Source organism: Cheilinus undulatus, linkage group 21 (genome assembly GCF_018320785.1).
Source record: "Cheilinus undulatus linkage group 21, ASM1832078v1, whole genome shotgun sequence".
Lineage (NCBI taxonomy): Eukaryota > Metazoa > Chordata > Actinopteri > Labriformes > Labridae > Cheilinus > Cheilinus undulatus.
Window position 1 is genome coordinate 38,334,748 of NC_054885.1, and position 19,689 is coordinate 38,354,436.

Consider the following 19,689-nt stretch of genomic DNA (forward strand, 5'->3'; position numbering starts at 1 on the left):
TGTTTATGAGTTTAACGTGGGCATATATTGTGTAACTGACTGTGTGTGTAAGGAAAAGCGCGTAGCCTTTATTTTGAAACTTTAAACCACTTACACAAAGAAAAATAAGAGAAAGTCTTTGTACAGTCGGTTCTAGGGCCTATGAGTACATGTCTACAGTCTGTAATAACAGGGTAATAATTACTCAGGTTTACTGTTAGCTTGGTTTCTACTGTCTCGGTTCTGGGTCAGGTCTGGAGATAAAAATGTGTCCTCAGACCCGTTTAGTGCAGACTTGTATGTATCAATGTATCACAGAATATCTGATTTATGCGTTTTGCTGCTGTTAATGCAGCAAAATAATGTTACAGCAAATGTCCGGTAGTTGTTCTAAATGGCCAGAATTCTTGAGGACTGCCAGTCTGGGGACAAAAAGTCTAGCGGAAAAGCTGCTACAGATTTTAAAAAGATGAGGAACACACTAACAGACTGGTTTCAGCTGATTTTTGTACGATGACTGCAGGACCGGGATGACATGCTTAACATCTGTGCTTGATGAGGGATCTCAGACTACACCATCTGTCAAACCAACTACAGCAAACTGAACACATCAACCTCTGGTGCTAACTCTTGTGAGGGCGAGGCTATTTCCTGTGTCTCCCCTCTCTTTTGCATTGGCTGTTTGCAACAGGTGTTTAAAGCCAGGTTGGTAATCAGTTCACACCAGTGTTCATTTTGTTCAACCATAACTATGACTAAAAAATGTTCGTTGACAGCCTTTTTTCCATGACAAAAACTAGACTAAGACTAATAAGAATAGATCTGGGATGACTAAAACTGACAAAACTAAGTTTAGTTTTCATCAAGATGACTAAAACTAGACAAAATGTAAAGTGGTTTTCATGGACATCCAACATCCGTGATATTTCTCCACTGTGGGTAAATCTGTCTAAAACAATGTAGCTGTATCTATTCTGCCTCTCAGCTGTAGAAAGCAGGGACCCCAGGTTTAGCAGGGTGAATAAAACACTAACATGATTTGATACCAGATTTAGGTAAGAGAATAAATGCTTGGACTAAAAGTAAAGACTGAAATGTGAGGACTTTTTATGGACTGAAACTAGACTAAAATGTTTTGAGTTTTCGTCAACTAAAACTAGACCAAAACTAAAGAGGGTAGAAATGACTAAAATGTGACTAAAACTAAAATACATTTCATCTAAAGACTAAAACTAAAATCAAAAATAGCTGCCAAAATTAACACTGGCACTACCCAACTGCATCCAGATTCAGCTAAAAATAATTCAAACATGTTTGACTGAATGAGACTGAGGTTGGGTCGGGTCTGTTCACCTCACACATTTGCAGATTCACATCTATTTCCTCACACACTAACAGATATTTGAACCAACTAACCATGCCACCTGTCCTCAGCTACACTCATAAAAATAACTCATTGGACTAACTCAATTAAATTGAGGGCAGGTTTTCCATCCAATAAATATAGGTAGCCCCAGCTCAAATTAAAATCTTCCATATAATATAACAAAATTGAGGTAGGCCAACTTATTTTTAGTGGTAAAAGGCAAAATAAAATCTTCTCATTAAAAGAGTGAAACTGGTTTTCATTCATCCAACTCAATTAAATTAAGTCAGTCCAACAAATTTTTAATGATTATTGCCAAAATATAATTGTAACTTGGATTTAATTTAATTTTATTAGATTAATCCAACTCAAACTAATGTAATTTATTCTAAATTAGTATCCTTCTTTCATCCAATCCCCCCCGCCACTGAGGCACATTACACAAAACTTGTTCTTTTGCTTTTTTTTTTTTTTTTTTTTTTTTAATTGAAATATACCAGGCAAAAAATCTTGAATGAGGTCTATACATGTAAGCATTTAAACATAAATACTAGTTAGCTTTTTCATGATTAAAACAATTTATAAGGTGTGTTACTTCTTACAATGTTACAATGTTACAATGTCATTTAGCAGACGCTTTTCTCCAAAGCGACGTACATTTGAGAGCAAGAACAACACAAGCAATGATCTAGACAAGAAGAAACAACATCAGTAAGTGCCATCAAGTGCTTCAGGTTCAATTGGACGCAAGTGCTGCCGTGTAGAGTTTAAGGCAGAGTACCTAAAATATACGTTGTTTATGTAGTTTTGTTTTTTTTTTTTTCTTTTTTTTTTTTATGTTTTTTTTTTGTTTTGTTTTTAGACAGCAACAATGAATCAAGGAAAATGTGGGATCACTAATCGCCATTCATTAGGCTTCACAACAACTATTTACCAAGTACCAAGTGCTGGATCATTCCCAAAGAGCTGGGCAAAGAAATCCCAGAAGTAGAGCAGGAGAGTGCGAGCTAACTATAGTTGGGAAACTCATTCAACCACTGGGGACAGCAGTGGAGAATAGTCTGGCTGAGACTCGATCTACTACTGGGGACAACAGTAGAGAATTGCCTAGCTAAGTGCAAAGTGTTCTCTGAAGAGCTGGGTCTTTAGCCTTCTCTTGAAAGTAGACAGGGAGTCTGTAGATCGAATGGAGTTGGGTAATTCATGCCACCATTTAGGGACAACAGAGGAGAAGAGTCGAGCTAGTGACTTAGGAGCATGATGTGCTGGAAGTACCAGGCGCCTTTCGCTGGCTGAGCGTAGTGGGCGAGAAGGGGTGTAGACCTGGATGAGGGACTCCAGGTAAACAGGAGCAGTTTTAGTTACTGCTTTGTAAGCAATGATTAGAGTTTTGAATTTAATGCGAGCTGCAACTGGAAGCCAGTGTAGAGAGATTAAAAGAGGCGTGACATGAGCTCTCTTGGGTTGGTTGAAGACCAGACGTGCTGCTGCGTTCTGGATCAACTGCAGAGGTATAACTGTGCATGCAGGTAGGCCTGCCAGTAATGAGTTACAGTAGTCAATACGTGATATTATAAGAGCCTGTACTAGGAGTTGTGTAGCATGCTCTGTCAAGTAGGGTCTGATCCTCTTGATGTTGTAGAGGGCGAAACGGCAGGACTGAGCAATCGAGGCCACATGGAGCTTGAAGGTTAGCTGGTCATCAATCATGACACCCAGATTCCGGGCTGACTTAGTGGGCAAGAGATTATTTGATCCAAGCTGGATACTGATCTGCGGTTCCATAGTGGGACTGGCTGGGATGATAATGAGCTCAGTTTTGGGCAGGTTGAGCTGAAGGTGACGTTCCCTCATCCATTTAGAAATATCAGCAAGGCAGGATGAGATCCGAGCTGAGACAGTTGTGTCATCTGGTGGAAAGGACAGGAATAGCTGTGTGTCGTCTGCATAGCAGTGATAAGAAAAGCCATGGGAGCGGATGATTGCACCAAGTGAGGTGGTGTATATTGAGAAAAGTAGGGGACCAAGCACAGACCCTTGAAGCACCCCTGTTGATAAGCCATGCAGTTTAGACACTCCTCCCTTCCATGATACTCTAAAAGATCTCCCTGTGAGGTAGGACTTAAACCACTGTAGGGCAGATCCTGAGATACCAAGTGAAGAGAGTGTGGAGAGGAGGATTTGGTGGTTTACTGTGTCAAAGGCAGCAGACTGATCCAGCAGTAAGAGAACTGAGGACTGACCAGCTGCTCTGGCCAAGCGAAGTGATTCCGTTACCGACAAAAGTGCAGTTTCAGTAGAGTGGCCCCGCCTAAAGCCAGACTGATTCTGATCAAGTAGATCATTGTTCTGCAAGTGTTCTGAGAGCTGGTTGAAGACTGTGCGCTCCAGTATTTTTGATAGGAATGGGAGAAGTGAGACCGGCCTGTAATTTTCAACCAGGGCTGGGTTGAGAGTGGGTTTTTTGAGCAGTGGTGTAACCCGCGCTTGCTTGAAAGCAGCTGGGAAAACACCTGTGGACAGAGAGGAATTAATGATACAACTCACAGCAGGGCTGATTGTGGGCTCAATCGCCTGCAAGAGATGTGATGGTATCGGATCGAGGGGACAGGTTGTGGGCTTAGAGTCAAGCAGAAGCCTGGTGACCTCGCTCTCACTTAGTGGAGAGAATGAGCTAAGTGATGCATCACTAGCTGGTGGCAGAAAACTGAGTTGGACAGGCTCAGAGAATTGGTTGCTGATGGCAGAAACCTTGTCAGTGAAGTAGGAGGCGAACATGTCTGGAGTCAACATACTGGAGGGTTGTGGGTTTGAAGGAGAGAGGAGCGAGTTAAAAGCAGAGAAGAGTTTGCGTGCATCAGTGGCAGCACAGATCTTTGATTGATAGAACGCCTTCTTAGCAGATTTTAGAGCAGAGGTAAAACAGGACAGTTTTTGCTGATAAGCACTCAAGTCAGTGGTTTGTTTGGATTTACGCCATTTTCTCTCTGCCGCTCTGAGCCCTGCCCTTTGGGTTCTGATGACCTCAGTGAGCCAGGGACAAGGTGGAGTATTACGAATAGGCTTAGACACCAGAGGGCAGAGTTTGTCCAGAGAGGAGGTCAGTGAGGAGCAGAATGTGTCTGTGGCCTCGTTAACAGTGAGTGTGAAGGACTCGTTACATGAGGCTAGTGCAGCTGAGACCTCGTCAGACAGCTGTGTTGGGTCAAGTGACTGAAGGTTTCTGCGGTATGATCTTAATTGAGTAGTAGATTGTTGAAGTTCAGGTAAGCCAAGTGAGAACTGAATGAAGTAGTGGTCAGAGAGGTGAAGTGGTGTTACACTCAAATTAGCCGTGGAGCAATTGCGAGTTAGAATCAAATCCAGTGTATTACCAGCCTTGTGTGTAGGAGGCGTTTGAACCAGTTTCAAGTCAAAGGAGGACAGTAGTGAAATAAAATCAGTAGCCTGGGCTCTATCCAAGTGGATGTTCATGTCACCCATGACAACCAATGGTGTGCCATCATCAGGGATGATGGCACACCATAATGTTCATAAATGAGCCCAAACATCATGAGGAAGACCACGATGACACTGCCTACTTGACAGAAGACTCTGGCGCCTTCAATCATAGTTCTCACGTCCCTGGCTCCTCATACCAATCTCTTCAGATTATTTAAATCCCCATGGCTCCAATATCTGACTCAGCATTCTCAGTGGTGGAGTCCTCATCAACAACACAAACAGAACACTCAAAATAAGTAAAATGCTAAATGCCTCAAACAGAAACTTGAATGCAAAAACATCAGGAATCATTTTGATATCATCAACTACAGCTTAGAAAGGTAGGCTTGTTGCTCAGGTCATCAGCTAAAGGAGACCAATGCAAATACACTTAAAGAACTTATTCGCCAATTTTGCCAGTTTTATGTAATTCAATTACATAACAAATTTCCATCCAATTGAATTAAGTAATTCTAACATAAACAGTGTAAATACCTCTTATGTAATGAAATCTAATCAAACAAATGTAGCTCATAGAATTACCTAATTTACTTAAATTCAGTTTATGTAATTTCTTTCAATAAATTCTATGTGATTCAAATATGCTGATGTACCCAAAACCATGGGTAAGACTGTCAATGCATCTATTGGCACTGGCAGGCAACGCTACAACATGAATGTCACATGTGGCAAAGCCAATGATTTGTCTAACCATGTCTCCACCCCCTCAGGGAGGGAGTAAATGGCTGCTCTGGCGCACTGTCTGCATCTATTAATGTAATGAAAGGACTCTTAACTGTTGGGAGAAAACACTGATGGTAGAAGACTTTGTTGTGTGTGTGCTTTAATGGTTTCATATTGTGCTAAGCAGTAATGAGGACTAACTCACAGACATCTTCAGTGGTTCTGATTCAAGAAGTATGATCAGCTGTGTTTTATTCTCAAGTACAAATATATAATCACATACAAGCGGTGTGATCTGCAACATTGACCCCCTCACTCATGGTGTCACACTTCAAAAACACTTCTCACTAAAAACATCAACTAATAGAGAATGACAGACCACGTGACCAACACGCATTGCTTTGTGGGTGAGAGTGGCAACGCAACCAAAACAATAGCGCTAAGCGCTAGCTATTCGACACCGGCTAAGTGACTTTACCTGAAAAGTAAGACTGAAATGGAAATAAAAATATCATGTACAGAGAAAAGGAGAACGCTGCAGGTCCGTACAGAGAAAAACTAAACAAAAGTGCCAGGGCACGTTACATGGAAAAACTTAAAGGACTGAAAGGGTTGGACCCGTACGAACATTCGGAGTGGACCAAAGACATCAGCCTACTGCCAAACTTTCACCACGCATACATTTATAATTATATGATTTTAAGTGTCAGTGCGTACACACACGAAATATTTAGCAACTTCAGATCTCTGCAGCAGGCCCAGGTCCAGTTCACAGATGGATGGGTGCAGGACCTGGAGATGTTCCAAGTGGATCAGAAAACCGTGGTGCATACCAAGGTAAGGTTACCATCCATTTTTCCATTTTTAATTTCTTTCTGTTAATGTTTCCTCGAGAAATAAACAAAGCAAGGTCAATTTTATGACAAATATATCTAATATGTCAAGTAATAATAGTCCTAAGGTTACTTCTCTTGATGTCTAGCCCTCATTCAGCCAGGAGTGGTCATCCTTATCCTTGCCACTAGCTCTTAGTGCTTGTTACCGTTTTTCTCTGCCAGATGCTGCTGTTTTCAGTGTGGCTACTGTACTGTGTAGTTTTTATACTCTAAATTAAAACATGTCTCTCTGCATTGACTGTTTTAGGTGAACCACTCCATGCGCCTGAGCCAAAAGCCTCTTCAACCATGGGTGATCCTAAAATCCACTGGGGAAGTGGAGAGTGCTCACTGCACGTGTATGGCTGGTGTGGCCGAAAAATGTGTTCATGTTGCAGCCCTCCTGTACAAAATTGACACTGCTGTACATTTGCGTGGGAATGTCACACCAACAGATGGCCAAGCCTACTGGACAATGCCATCCAATGTGAGTAAAGTGCAGGGAGTGCCAGGCCACACAATTGACTACACCACCAGTGCAGCCAGGAAAAAGGCTCTTGACCAGTCTGTCAGTGAGGTACAAAGGGAGAGCTCTGCACCCAGCATACGGACCCAGACGGGCGGAAGGTCAACCCAAAAGCGCACACTGGCAGACTTAAAACCTCTCACAGACCTTATGCATGAGCACAGGTCTGGACTCTGCTCTGTGATGGAGGAATTCTGTCACCTTTATGCAGACCCTGTCCAGCCTTGTATTCTCCCCAAATCCCTTCTGCGCCTCTATGATCCACAGTTGGATGGCTGTAATTTGGCTGTCCTACTTCAGCACTGTGAGGGCCTAAAACACTGTGTATCCGTGTCAGACTCAGAGGCTGATGCACTTGAAAAGAAAACAAGGCAGCAGCATGAATCTGAATATTGGCACACAGCATGATCAGGACGAATAACTGCATCAAACATACATGCTGTGGTGTCCACCTCCAAAACCAACCCAGCTTTATCGACAGTGAAGAAGGTGTGCTACCCACAAAAGCATGCACATCGACACACAAACACTGAACCAGAGTCCATCAGGTGGGGCAGGGAAAATGAAGCGAGGGCAAGGGAATGTTACACCTCACGGAGCAAGCTCCAGCACAGGGAGCTGAAAGTGGACAGCTGTGGTTTCATCATCAACCCCTCATTCCCTGAGTTAGGAGCAACCCCTGATGCTCTTGTGCACTGTGAGTGTTGTGGAAAAGGCTGCGTGGAAATCAAATGCCCCTACAAGCATCGCCACCACAACCTCCTGCAGGCCTGTGCAGACAGACAGTTTTGTCTGCAAATGACTGATGGGACACTGGAGTTGAAGCAGACCCACATGTACTACAAGCAAGTCCAAACACAGATCTTTGTTACAAAGGCAAAGTTCTGTGACTTTGTTGTGTGGACAACAAAAACCTGTGTAATTACACGTGTAATGCCAGATGTAAACATGTGGGAGAAACTTCTACCTGTAGCTCAGGATTTCTTTTACAAAGTTGTTCTGCCTGAGCTAGTAGCACATCATTACACTCGCCCTGTGCCCAGCATGTCACAAGCAAAGCCCTCAGTTGATCTTGATCCCACACACAAAAGAAAAAAAGCATGTTAAGCTTATTTTTTGGTCACTGTATAGATCCATTTTAGTCCTGGTTCAGGGACATTTTAAACCTGGTTAAACATGTTTTTGTCCTGGTTCAGATTTATGGTTTAGACTATATAGTCCTTGTACATTTCTCTAGGCTCTATTGTGCTGGAACATTTAAGCACTTTTCTTTTCCTTTTATTAAGCACTTTATAGTTAAGTATTTTATACAATTTCTTTTGCACAATTTTAACTTGCTTTGTTTGTTAATTTCATAGGTCAAAAATTTCCAGTATTATTAACAGTCTTTCTACATCTCAGCAATGCACCTTTTACAAATAAAGAGCCATAAATTTTCCTTCTCTGTATTTTATTTGCAGTTATGCACAGCATTGGAACATGAAATTCTTAAACAAACATTACATGGTAATTTCATAATATAAACAAACAGGAATACCATTGGCTGTCATATACTGTGAACACAAATCTAATTTAATCGGATGTAATTGTAATTTAAATCAACATTACAATTGTTATCACTAATCAAGTCAAATTTGACATTTTAATTTGAACATGACACAGACAATCTTTACAATAAGGGATAGAATAGTTTTAAATCATTGTTTCAAAACAACACTTGGGCACATGTTAGTGAGAGCACATGCAACAGCCACTATTTTATCTAGCAAAGTCATGCCCTCACCTTCACATGGCACCACTAAACCCACACGTATGGTGTCATTTAAGATTGTGTACTTGGAGCAAATACACCCAATTACACGCTCCACATGGATCCTAACATGGGCTAGTTTTCTTGTCTCCTCCACATCTTTTGCTTCTAGTTAGCTGCGGCCCCTAGTGAATGCAGGGATTTTCAGTGTGGCACCCACAAGGGCAACGCTCTCCTTAATATCAAATCCCCGGTCTGCCAGCACTATGTCTCCAGGTGAGAGCTTCTCAAGAAAGCCACAGTTCTCAGTTATGCGTTTGTCACTGGATCGCCCCCCCCCCCCATCCATTAGAAATAAAAGAGATGGTCCCCTGTGGTGTGATGCCTATGAGATATTTCATAGTGTGCCTGCTTTTATAATTTGAATACGTCTCTGCTTTAGCACGTAGATTTTGTGCTCTCTCAATGAACAGTTCAAAACAGTCAATAATAACTGTAACACGATCACTAAACAACTCTATATATTGATGTGGCATGCTAGCCTGTATGCAGTATCTCTTTGGCCAGTGCACTAAAGGGCTGAGGTGAGCATACAGTACATTTACAGTGTCATTGAACAGGGTGGACGCGGTTGTCCGGCTTATATCAAAGAGGTGTGCAATGTGGTCAAGCGGCAGATTTAGCCTTAAGCGCATGAGGGTCAACAAGAGCATCTGAAAAGGGGAAAGCTTTCGGTCTGTATTTGGTAGGCTGGGGATAATTTGCATCAACACACCCATCAACAGAGCAAAGGAAGGCTGCCCTGTGTAGTACTTCACCTTTGGATCATTGTCTTTGAGGAAATTCTCATCCAGGGTTTTTTGAGAGAGTCTGTCTTTCAGCTTTTGGTTCTCTTCCTGCAGATGCATGATTTCCTTCAGCCTGAGGGAACACATCCTGCACTCTTGCCTCTCTCCATCACTGTCCTGACTGCTAGTGCTTTGCCCTGCTTCACTCTCAGCTGCAGGAGTGTTTGATGCTAAAAAAAAGAAACATGTATTACTACAAAAATAAAAAGACTAAATCAGAGCAGCAAATGTCACTACTGATAAAGGCAAAATATCATTGAGAAAAGTTCAAATACAGACAAAAGTAGTATAGCTTTTAAGTAAAATAACAGAGAAAGTAGAACTTATTTAACCTGTGTGGATTTGGCCTGCATCATCCTCCTCTGTCTCTGGTCCAGTGTTATGAGGAACTGTTGATGAGAGTTGTTTTGCTCTGGCTCTCCCTCTTAACTGGTCAAATCTCGCCGTGTTAGCAGCTTTAACCTCAGTATGACCGAGGTGAAGAGAAGGTGCCCAGTCAGGATCACACTCCAGCATTTCGTAGGCTGGTTTGCCTGAAATAAACAAAAACTAGCCATTAACCTACACTCTTACAATCGATAACGTCTCTGCAAACCACAAAAATAATGCTCTGTCAAACCAATCATTCTAACGTAACGTTACGTTTGTACCGCATAACATTGACGTTACATGACACATAACATAATACAGATAAAATTAACTCACCTTTGTGGAAATGCTTTGAACACGCTAACATATGAGGAGGAGTGTTGTTGAAAGTTATATTTGGTCTCCGTATTGCGACAACCCATGCCATCCGCCGCCTCTTTGTGACCTCGGAAACACGGCTTGAGCTGTTCTTCTTCCATGCTGGAAAGCGATAAAAGCCTAAAATTTCTTTGCCTGTCGGTGTCCCGTGGCTGTTACGCGAACGATTATGACAGTTAATAACGCAACAACTTCTTGCCATTGTCTCTATTTACCAATTTATCTGATGCTAGATAGCGTTCATTCAAATAACCCGCTCTCTTGCCACTTCCACCCACAAGTCTTTGCGGTTTTATCGCGGAAGTGACATCACATTTTCAATCTCTATAAACTAAACATGCATAATAACAACTTTGCAATGAACGTGAACATTCTAAAAAATTATGCATGTTTAGTTTATTAGTTGATATTTTTAGTGAGAAGTGTTTTTTGAAGTGTGACACCATGAGTGAGGGGGTCAATGTTGCAGATCACGCTGTCTGTATCTATTTGCTCCCAAAGTTGAGAATAAGTATTAACTGCCTATGCTTCCTATGCCAGAACCTCAGAGAGTCATTTCACTTTTCTAGACAATATTCCTCATCCTTGCTTTCCTCAATATGAAAGTAGACATGAACTTAAAAACTGGAGACTTCCACCACAAGCCTTACCTAACATCTGTGAAGAGACATTAAAAGAAACTTCCTTTATACAGACATATTTTTAGATCAGCCAATTACTGATGGGGTTGGAGATAAAATGAGACAAAGTAATGGCTTTTCCTCATACAAAAGCAATGTGATAACATTGCCAGCTGATCCGAACAGATGCACTGACAGTCTCACCCATGGTTTTTTCTAAAATTTGAAATAGCCTCTTCCCTGAAAGAACTAAACATATTTAGTTATCACAGCTTAACATGATCATTGCCTCGCATCTTTCAGCTGAATAGTACAAACAACTAATCTGATTTAGTAATGTCAATGTTTTTTGACAAAACACTGAAGAATAAGTCATGATTACTAAAAAGTTTAAGTATCAAGTAAATGCTGGCTGGGAGAGACAAAAATTCCAAACAAGGAGTCAACATTCCTCCAAAGAAGCAACTATTCTTGTTCTTTGGTCTTACTTGCAGACCACAATACAACATTACAGATGCATACTGCCACCTACTGACCGAACCGTTCTGTAAACAAATCTCATTAGTTTTATGTTATATTATTTGAATTCATTCAAACTTAGAAAGAATCACATTGGTTTTATCTATTTAGAATAACTAAAGTTTAGAAATATGTTAAATTGAGTAAAACCAATTTAATTTGTTCAACTAATACCTGTGACAGTCAAAAATAATTTTTTTGAGTGCATGCGCACAGAGTGATCCTTTGAATCCAACTCAATTATTTTATGTTTTTAAGTCTCAGGCGAAACTGTTAATAAATTTTGGGTTAGCACAACAGATTCTTATTTAGTTTGCCTGTATGATTTAAAAACAGATAGATTTAAGTAAAGCAAACTGAATTTTAATTTGTCACATCAAAGAGGGGCTTGAGTCGTTTTTATGAGTGTAGCGCCGACTGGTGCAGACTTATGGAGTGTTTCTCCACTATAAGATTTTGTTTCTTATTTGTTTTTTACTTTTTTTGTGTTTCTCACTATTTAAATTAGTTCTGGACTCATTCAATGGCTATTAAAAATGCAAAGAAATGTCTGTCTTATTAAGAGCTAATAGGTGAAATAGGCTCTGTAGGATTTTGTACAGCTGCTCCACCAGCTCCAGCCACTGTGTCTCTCTGGCACAATAATAAACAGCAGAGTCTTCAGCCCTCAGACTGTTCATCTGCAGATACAGCTGCTGTCTGCTGTTGTCTCTGGAGATGGTGAACTGGCCTCTGACTGAAGTAGAGTAGTAGATGCTGCCACCACCGCTATTGATATAAGCGATCCACTCCAGTCCTTGTCCAGGAGCCTGTCTGATCCAGTTCATCTCATAACTGCTGAATGTGAACCCAGAGGCTGTACAGGTCAGTGTGTGAGATTGTCCAGGCCTTATAACCACTGGTTCAGATTGTGTCAGAGTCTGAGCATCAACACCTGCCAACACAGAAGAGAAAAGCATGAGATAGAAGAGTGTGACAAGACTTTGTTGAATAAAGATGAGTGAAGATCTCCACCTGCCCAGCAGACAGTTAAAAGCAGCAGTCCTGTCCTATAGTCCATCATGTTCAACTGTGTGTCCACTGTTCTCTGTCATCCTCTCTGCAGTCACAGAAGTAGAGGAGGAACACAGCTCACTTTGCATTCACTCCTCCTCAGAGAGAATATTTGACTTCTGTCCTTGAAATTTAGTTAAAAGTTCAGCCTTTTTAACATGTGAATTTTTGCATGTGAATATATTTTGAATAACTACTTTTTAAAGTAAATATTGCACCTAAATACTTACTTTTGGCACAAAATTTTCCAAATTTTTCATAATAGATAGTAGCTGTAGTAGAAGATGGCAGGAATCTTGCATGTTAAAGTTAACTTTATTTTACTTTTTCTTTTCCATTTCTGTGTTTCTGAATACTGAATGTTATGATCCTGTGTGACCGCTCCTCCTCCAGGCTTTAACTTTCCTTTATCATGAAACAGAAAACCTTAAACATTCAGGTTTATAATACTTTCAAAGACTTCCATATCTGAAAACTGCTCCTGATCTCTTTTAACTGTTTATCACATACAGAGTGTCAAGTATTCCCAGTGTTGGTGGTAAAGAGGAAGTAGTTTTTGTACAGCTCTCTTGTTATTGTCTATCACTGTGTGTCTCTCTGGCACAGAAATACACAGCAGAGTCTTCAGGCTGCATGTTCTGTCCGTTTAGAGTCACTGTGTTTCTGGAAGAGTCTAAGCTGATACTGAACTTGTTCCTCAATGAGTCTTTGTAGTATGTGGTTTGACCAGCACGTCCAAGTATGATCCACTCCAGTCCTTTCCCTGCAGGCTGTCTGATCCAGCCTGTCCAGTAGCTGCTAACAGAATAAGAGACCTGACAGGTGATGGTCAGACTCTGACCTGGCTGCACAGTCACAGAGGCTGGCTGTGTCAGAGTTTCAGCCTTCACACCTGTTAAAGAGAACATGTTTAGTCAGAGATGATGAAGTTCAAGTAGAGGAGAAGAAGTGTTGACTCTGACAGATGCAGAGAGACTCACATCCAGCTGCCAGCAGCAGCAGCAGAGCTCCAGAAAACATGCTTGATGTTGAAAGTGAGGTGCTGTGAACTCCACTGACAGCCTGATGGAGAGTTTTTATAGCTGAGGAACAAGGAAGCTCTCTGAGTTTGCATACAATCAGACATAGGAAGCATCAGTGATGGTCTGACTGGAGCAGAGAGAAGATCCAGTGGTTCTAAGAAGAGCTATGTCTTCATGTATTTTTTTTCATCCCAGTCTATTGGAAGAGTTAGAATTATTTCCCAATCTCATTTAAGGTCTCAAAACAAGAACTAAATTCAAATGTATTATTGTGAGAAATATATACAAAATTCATTGATAGTAATACTGGCTGTAGTAAAAGTGTAATCCTCACTAGTGTATTTAAGATTTCCTCTCTTCTGTGGTATCTAAGAATAGACGGGTTGAAACTCTGTTTTTTCAGTGTTGAATCTTTTATCTGCTCTCCCATCTCAGCTGCTGAAGCTTGAACTCCTTCAGAGTAGTCATAGGAGTCTTGGTGTCCTCTCTCACTAGTCTCCTTCTGGCACGCTCACTCAGTTTGTGAGGACGGTCTGATCTAGGCAGATTTATACATGTGACATACGTAGATAACTCTGTAATGATTCATAAAACTAAAGCTGTACTGAACATTCACCATTTATTCTTTATGTGGTCAGAGGGGTGAGTTGTAGTTTGAGATTATGTGATAGATTTTTGGGTTGTTTTCATCACAATGCAAAAAGAAAAAAACATTTTCAAGTCAGTAAAGTACATATCACTATCTTTCTAATGTATTAGGTGATTAACTACATCTCCATCCAAAAAGAAGATTTAAAATGAAATGAATATAACACTAGTAAGTGGAGGTATTCACATAGTACTGTTAAAGTAGTGTAAATGTTCTTTTGATTGTAAAATCTCTGAATGCTTTTCTTTTGTGTCATTGAACTTTAGTTTGAATGATTTCTGGTGTTAGAGCGCCTCCTCTGGTGGCTTCATGTTTGGTGTTCAGGCTCTGAGGGTTTTTGTTCAGCTCTGCTGATGGGGTGTGTTACTGTGAGAGTCTGGCACAGTAATACACTCCAGAGTCTTCAGGCTGCATGTTCTGTCCAGTTAGAGTCACTGTGTTTCTGGAAGAATCAAAGCTGAAACTGAACTTGTTCTTCAGTGAATCTTTGTAGACTGTCGTGCATCCAGAGCATCCATTTAAAATCCACTCCAGTCCTTTCCCTGCAGGCTGTCTGATCCAGCCTGTACCATAGCTGCTAACAGAATAAGAGAGCTGACAGGTGATGGTCAGACTCTGACCTGGCTGCACAGTCTCAGAGGCTGGCTGTGTCAGAGTTTGACTCTTCACACCTGTGGATGAAAACATGTAGAATATTGAATGAGTGTGTTAGGAGTCATTGTGCTGTGATCATACTGTCAGTGTGTGAGCCTCAGTGAGACTCACAGGATCCAGCAGCCAGCAGCAGCAGAGCTCCAGAGAACATGGTTGGTGTTGAAGGTGACATGATGGAGCTTCTCTGACTCTCTGACTCTCAGCCTGATGTGGAGTCTTTATATCAGACATGGAGGAAGATCACTTTGCATACAGGACAACACTGACAGGGTATATAAGAAGAACGACTTATATCTGCAGTAGAAATCATTTTGACTCATGCAGCAATAAAGGAAAATATTTATTCATTAAGAAAAGTTTGATATGAACATCTTTTTTTTTTTCGTTTTGTTTTTTCTTCAATACTTCTGACAAAAATCAGTCATGAGTCAGGCACATGTCCTGCATTCATGCAACCATTCATCTATATAACTAACCAGAAAGTTTGTCTTCATTTACGAATTGAAAATCCTTTACAACATTATTTTTTTTCCTAGCATGCCTATAACATGGTTCTTATAGTTTTCTTTTGTACAGTTTCTATTAAGCTGATATAAATTAATCATAGATCTACCTGGTGAACTTTATACTAGTGAAGGTCTGTGCTTATCTACTAAACCAACACTACCTTTTTAAATGACTTGCATCAGTGTGGTTCCTGCTTGAATGCATGTGATTAATGATCATGTTTGTCTGTGGAGGTTTTTGTGCAGCTGTTCCACCGTCTTCACTCTCTGTGTCTACGAGCACAGAAGTAAACAGCAGAATCATCTGCTGTCAGGCTGCTGATCTGGAGGTACTGAGTGCTGCTGGGAACATTCTCAGTCATGATGAAGCCACTCTGAAAGGAGCTGCCATAGCTAGCAGAGTTTTTGCCTGCATCCATCCTCCCAGTCCACTCCAGAGCTCTGCCTGCTCTCTGTCTTATCCAGTGGATATTGTGGCTCGTCATGCTATAACCTGATGTGACACAAGACATCTTCAGTGTCTCTCCAGGTCTTTTCACCTCAGAGGGAGACTGATCCAGTCTGATCTCACTCCAGACTCCTGTAATAAAAATGTGATAAGTTTCAAACACAAAACTAAAAACATGAGTAAAAACTCTAAGCTGGATCAGTTTCTCACCATGAAGCGTAACAAGGAGTAATAAACTCCAGAGAACAGAGTTGTCCATTCTTTGGTTCAGTGCTGTTTGATCTTTAATGTTAGACGTGTTGAAACCGTCCCAGTGATCATCCCTGAGTTCCTGATGCTGTTAATAAGAGAGAAGAGTTTGCATAGGCCTCCCTCTACAGGTTTAAAGGGAAACTGTCACAGACGTGTTAACATGAGTCTGATAGATAGAAATTTATTTAGAATATGTAAAACAGAGAGCAGTGTGGTCATACACAAGGACAGAAAATAATTCTCTTAGACAAAATAAAATAAATACAATAAAAAATAAAGTGCAATGAAAATGTCACATGTAACAATTTGATTTATATATCCATAAAGGAGTGGGAGGAAGTACACACTTATTTAATCCCACCCCTCCTCCATAATTCACTCATTCAATCAATACAGATTTCATTTCCTTTATCAAATATATAACTATATTAATTTATGCTTATATACACATACCTGTACAAACTGAAATGCATTTTTTTTAAATATTAAATTGAAATATTAAATCCTCACAATACTGTCATCATAAACTTTACATTTAAATGTAAACATACAAAGAAGGAAATTAAACATAATAATAATAATAATTGTAATAATAATAATAATAATAATAATAATAATAATAATAATAATAACAGTAATAATAATAATAATAATAATAATAATAATAACAGTAATAATAATAAAAATAATAATAATAATAATAACAGTAATAGTAATAATAATAATAATAATAATAATAATAGTAATAATAATAATAATAATAACAGTAATAATAATAATAACAGTAATAATAATAATAATAACAGTAATAATAATAATAACAACAGTAATAATAATAATAATCATAATAATAATAATAACAGTAATAATTATAATAATCATAATAACAGTAACAGTAATAATAATAATAATAATAATAATATAATAACAGTAACAGTAATAATAATAATAATAATATTAATAACAGTAACAGTAATAATAATATTAATAACAGTAACAGTAATAATAATAATAATAATAATAATATTAATAACAGTAACAGTAATAATAATAATAATAATAATAATAATAATAACAGTAACAGTAATATTATTATTATTATTATTATTATTATTATTATTATTATTAACAGAAAAAAAAAAAATAATAATAATAACAGAAAAATAATAATAATAAAAAATAATAATAACAGTAATAATAATAATAATAATAATAATAATAATAACAATAATAACAGTAGTAATAATAATAATAATAACAGTAGTAATAATAATAATAATAACAGTAATAATAATAATAATAATAACAGTAATAATAATAATAATAATAACAGTAGTAATAATAATAATAATAATAATAATAATAATAATAATAGTCCAGTGTCTCTGCAGCAGCAGAGCTAAATCTAAAATCCTCTCTGAACCAGCTCAGACATCTCCTTCTGCAGTTTGGGTTGTGAACACCAGAATGAACGTGATGTCAGTTCATTTTATTCTGAGTATATTTGATTGTGAGGGTTTAGATTGAACTATGACATAAATAAACATTCTGCTGTTGAACTTGGGCCTAGCCTGTGTCCCTGTAGTTTAGTCCCCACTCCACGTTTACAGAGATGGCGGTCCTCAAAGTGCACAGCCCAGGTTAAAGTCCGGCCTGTGGCTCCTTTACCACACTTCATTCCCCACTCTCCTCCTCCAGTCTGTGACGCTTTAGATTGTCATGTCTCTCTGATAAAGGCACAGAACAACATCTGGAAAATAAACCAGGACTGACGTCCAGCTGATAATCCATGAAATTTGGATCATTTAAAGTTTTAAAATGTAATCATGTATGATTTTTACTTTTTAACAGGAACAACGTACAAAAACCCTGAAGGTTTGTGACTTTCTTTGAATGAATGCTCACATTATTTCGTGAAAGTCCACAAACAGTTTCTCCGTCTTTTCTCAAACAAGACTCTGAATCTAAAATCCTTTCTTGTCTGAGGGGCCTCCTCTGGTGGATTCAGGTATCGAGTGTTCACATCAGATAAATTGATTTATCTTGGTGCTCAGTATGATTTAGTTTGATGGATAAAGTAGATCAGATGTCAGGTTTAAATGGTTAAGATTTCACAGTTTATACAGTAGTTATTAGTATTGACCAAAAACAATAAAAAACTAGAAATATTTGCTGTATTTATCTTAGTAAAGCTGTTTCTATAGATGATGGTATGTGTGTTTTATATTCATTATTATATCAACACTTTTGTCTCTTCCATGTCTGTTTATCAGGAAAACACATTTATTAAAATCTACAGTTAAAAATGTGAATTTATTCTTTACTTAAAATGACATCAACATTCAGAAAAAAGAGGAAATAATGCTTCAATATTTGAGTAATATTCTTTAATTAAAGTTTGATATTGAAAATTAAAATGTTTCAAGTGTTTCTGCTCATGGTAACAAAAATAGGAAGTAGTTTTTGTGCGGCCGTCCTGTTCTCGTCTCTCACTGTGACTCTCTGGCACAGTAATACACAGCAGAGTCTTCAGCCTTCAGACTGTTCATCTGCAGATACAGCTGCTGTCTGCTGTCGTCTCTGGAGACGGTGAATCGACCTCTGACTGAATCAGGGTAGAACTGGCTGCTGCCACCACCATTCGTGATAGCTGCGATCCACTCCAGTCCTTGTCCAGGAGCCTGTCTGATACAAGCCATGTAGTTGCTGCTGAATGTGAACCCAGAGGCTGTACAGGTCAGTCTGTGGGATTGTCCAGGACTTTTCACCACTGGTTCAGACTCTGTCAGAGTCTGAGCATCAACACCTGCCAACACAGAAGAGAAAAGCATGAGATAGAAGAGTGTGAGAAGACTTTGTTGAATAAAGATGAGTGAAGATCTCCACCTGCCCAGCAGACAGTTAAAAGCAGCAGTCCTGTCCTATAGTCCATCATGTTCAACTGTGTGTCCACTGTTCTCTGTCATCCTCTCTGCAGTCACAGAAGTAGAGGAGGAACACAGCTCACTTTGCATTCACTCCTCCTTGGGGAGAATATTTGACTTCTGTCCTTTAAACATGTAATTGAAAGTTCAGCCTTTTTAACATGTTAATTTTTGCATGTGAATATATTTTGAATAACTACGTTTGAAGTATATATTGCACCTAAATACTTACTTTTGGATAAAACACTTGCAATATCAAAATGTCTATTTTTTTTTTGTTGGAGTCAATGTTAGACAATTAGATTAATGATAATAATAATAATAATTATTATAATTATAATAAATTTCATTTTTAATGCACTTCTCATTCAAAAAATCTCAAAATGCTACAAGCACACAGTAAAGGGGAACGGTAAAAACAAAAATTTAAATAGAGTACTTAAAGTAAGTTAAAAGCCTCTTTAAAGAGGAAGGTCTTCAGGTTTTTTTTTTTTTTAAGCATCCGTGGTCTGTGGGGTCCTGGGGTGGCTGGGCAGGGAGTCCCACAGACATGGTGAAGCAGCACAGAAGGCCTGATCTCCCATGGTCCGGAGCTTGGTTCTGGGAGGGTGGAGGAGGTTTTGTTGTGCTGAGCGTGTAGTCCTGGTTTGGGTTTTCTGGGTGAGGAGTTCTTTGAGGTATGGTGGGGCGTTTCCATGGATGCACTGATGGGTGGTGAGAGCTGCTTTGTAATTTATTCTGGCAGAGATGTGAAGCCAGTGAAGTGTGTGGAGTACTGGGGTGA

General features: G+C 39.2%; 1 protein-coding gene and 1 gene segment (V, D, J or C); both read right to left on the reverse strand.

Moving 5' to 3' along the window:
* Positions 1-14,976, reverse strand: part of LOC121529358 — a 69,955-nt gene extending 54,979 nt beyond the window's left edge. Inside the window, exons 1-3 of the mRNA XM_041817142.1 lie at positions 14,887-14,976; positions 13,044-13,342; positions 11,808-11,812 (exon numbers count right to left, since the gene is read on the reverse strand). Coding sequence (XP_041673076.1) covers positions 11,808-11,812; positions 13,044-13,342; positions 14,887-14,947 — 365 coding nt within the window. The 5' untranslated portion in view covers positions 14,948-14,976. The remainder of the gene's footprint in view (positions 1-11,807; positions 11,813-13,043; positions 13,343-14,886) is intronic.
* Positions 14,977-15,517: 541 nt separating this feature from the next.
* On the reverse strand, positions 15,518-16,055 carry LOC121529336. The segment is given in 2 exon segments: positions 15,518-15,861; positions 15,940-16,055. Coding segments are annotated over 2 exon segments (369 nt in total).
* Positions 16,056-19,689: the final 3,634 nt, after the last annotated feature.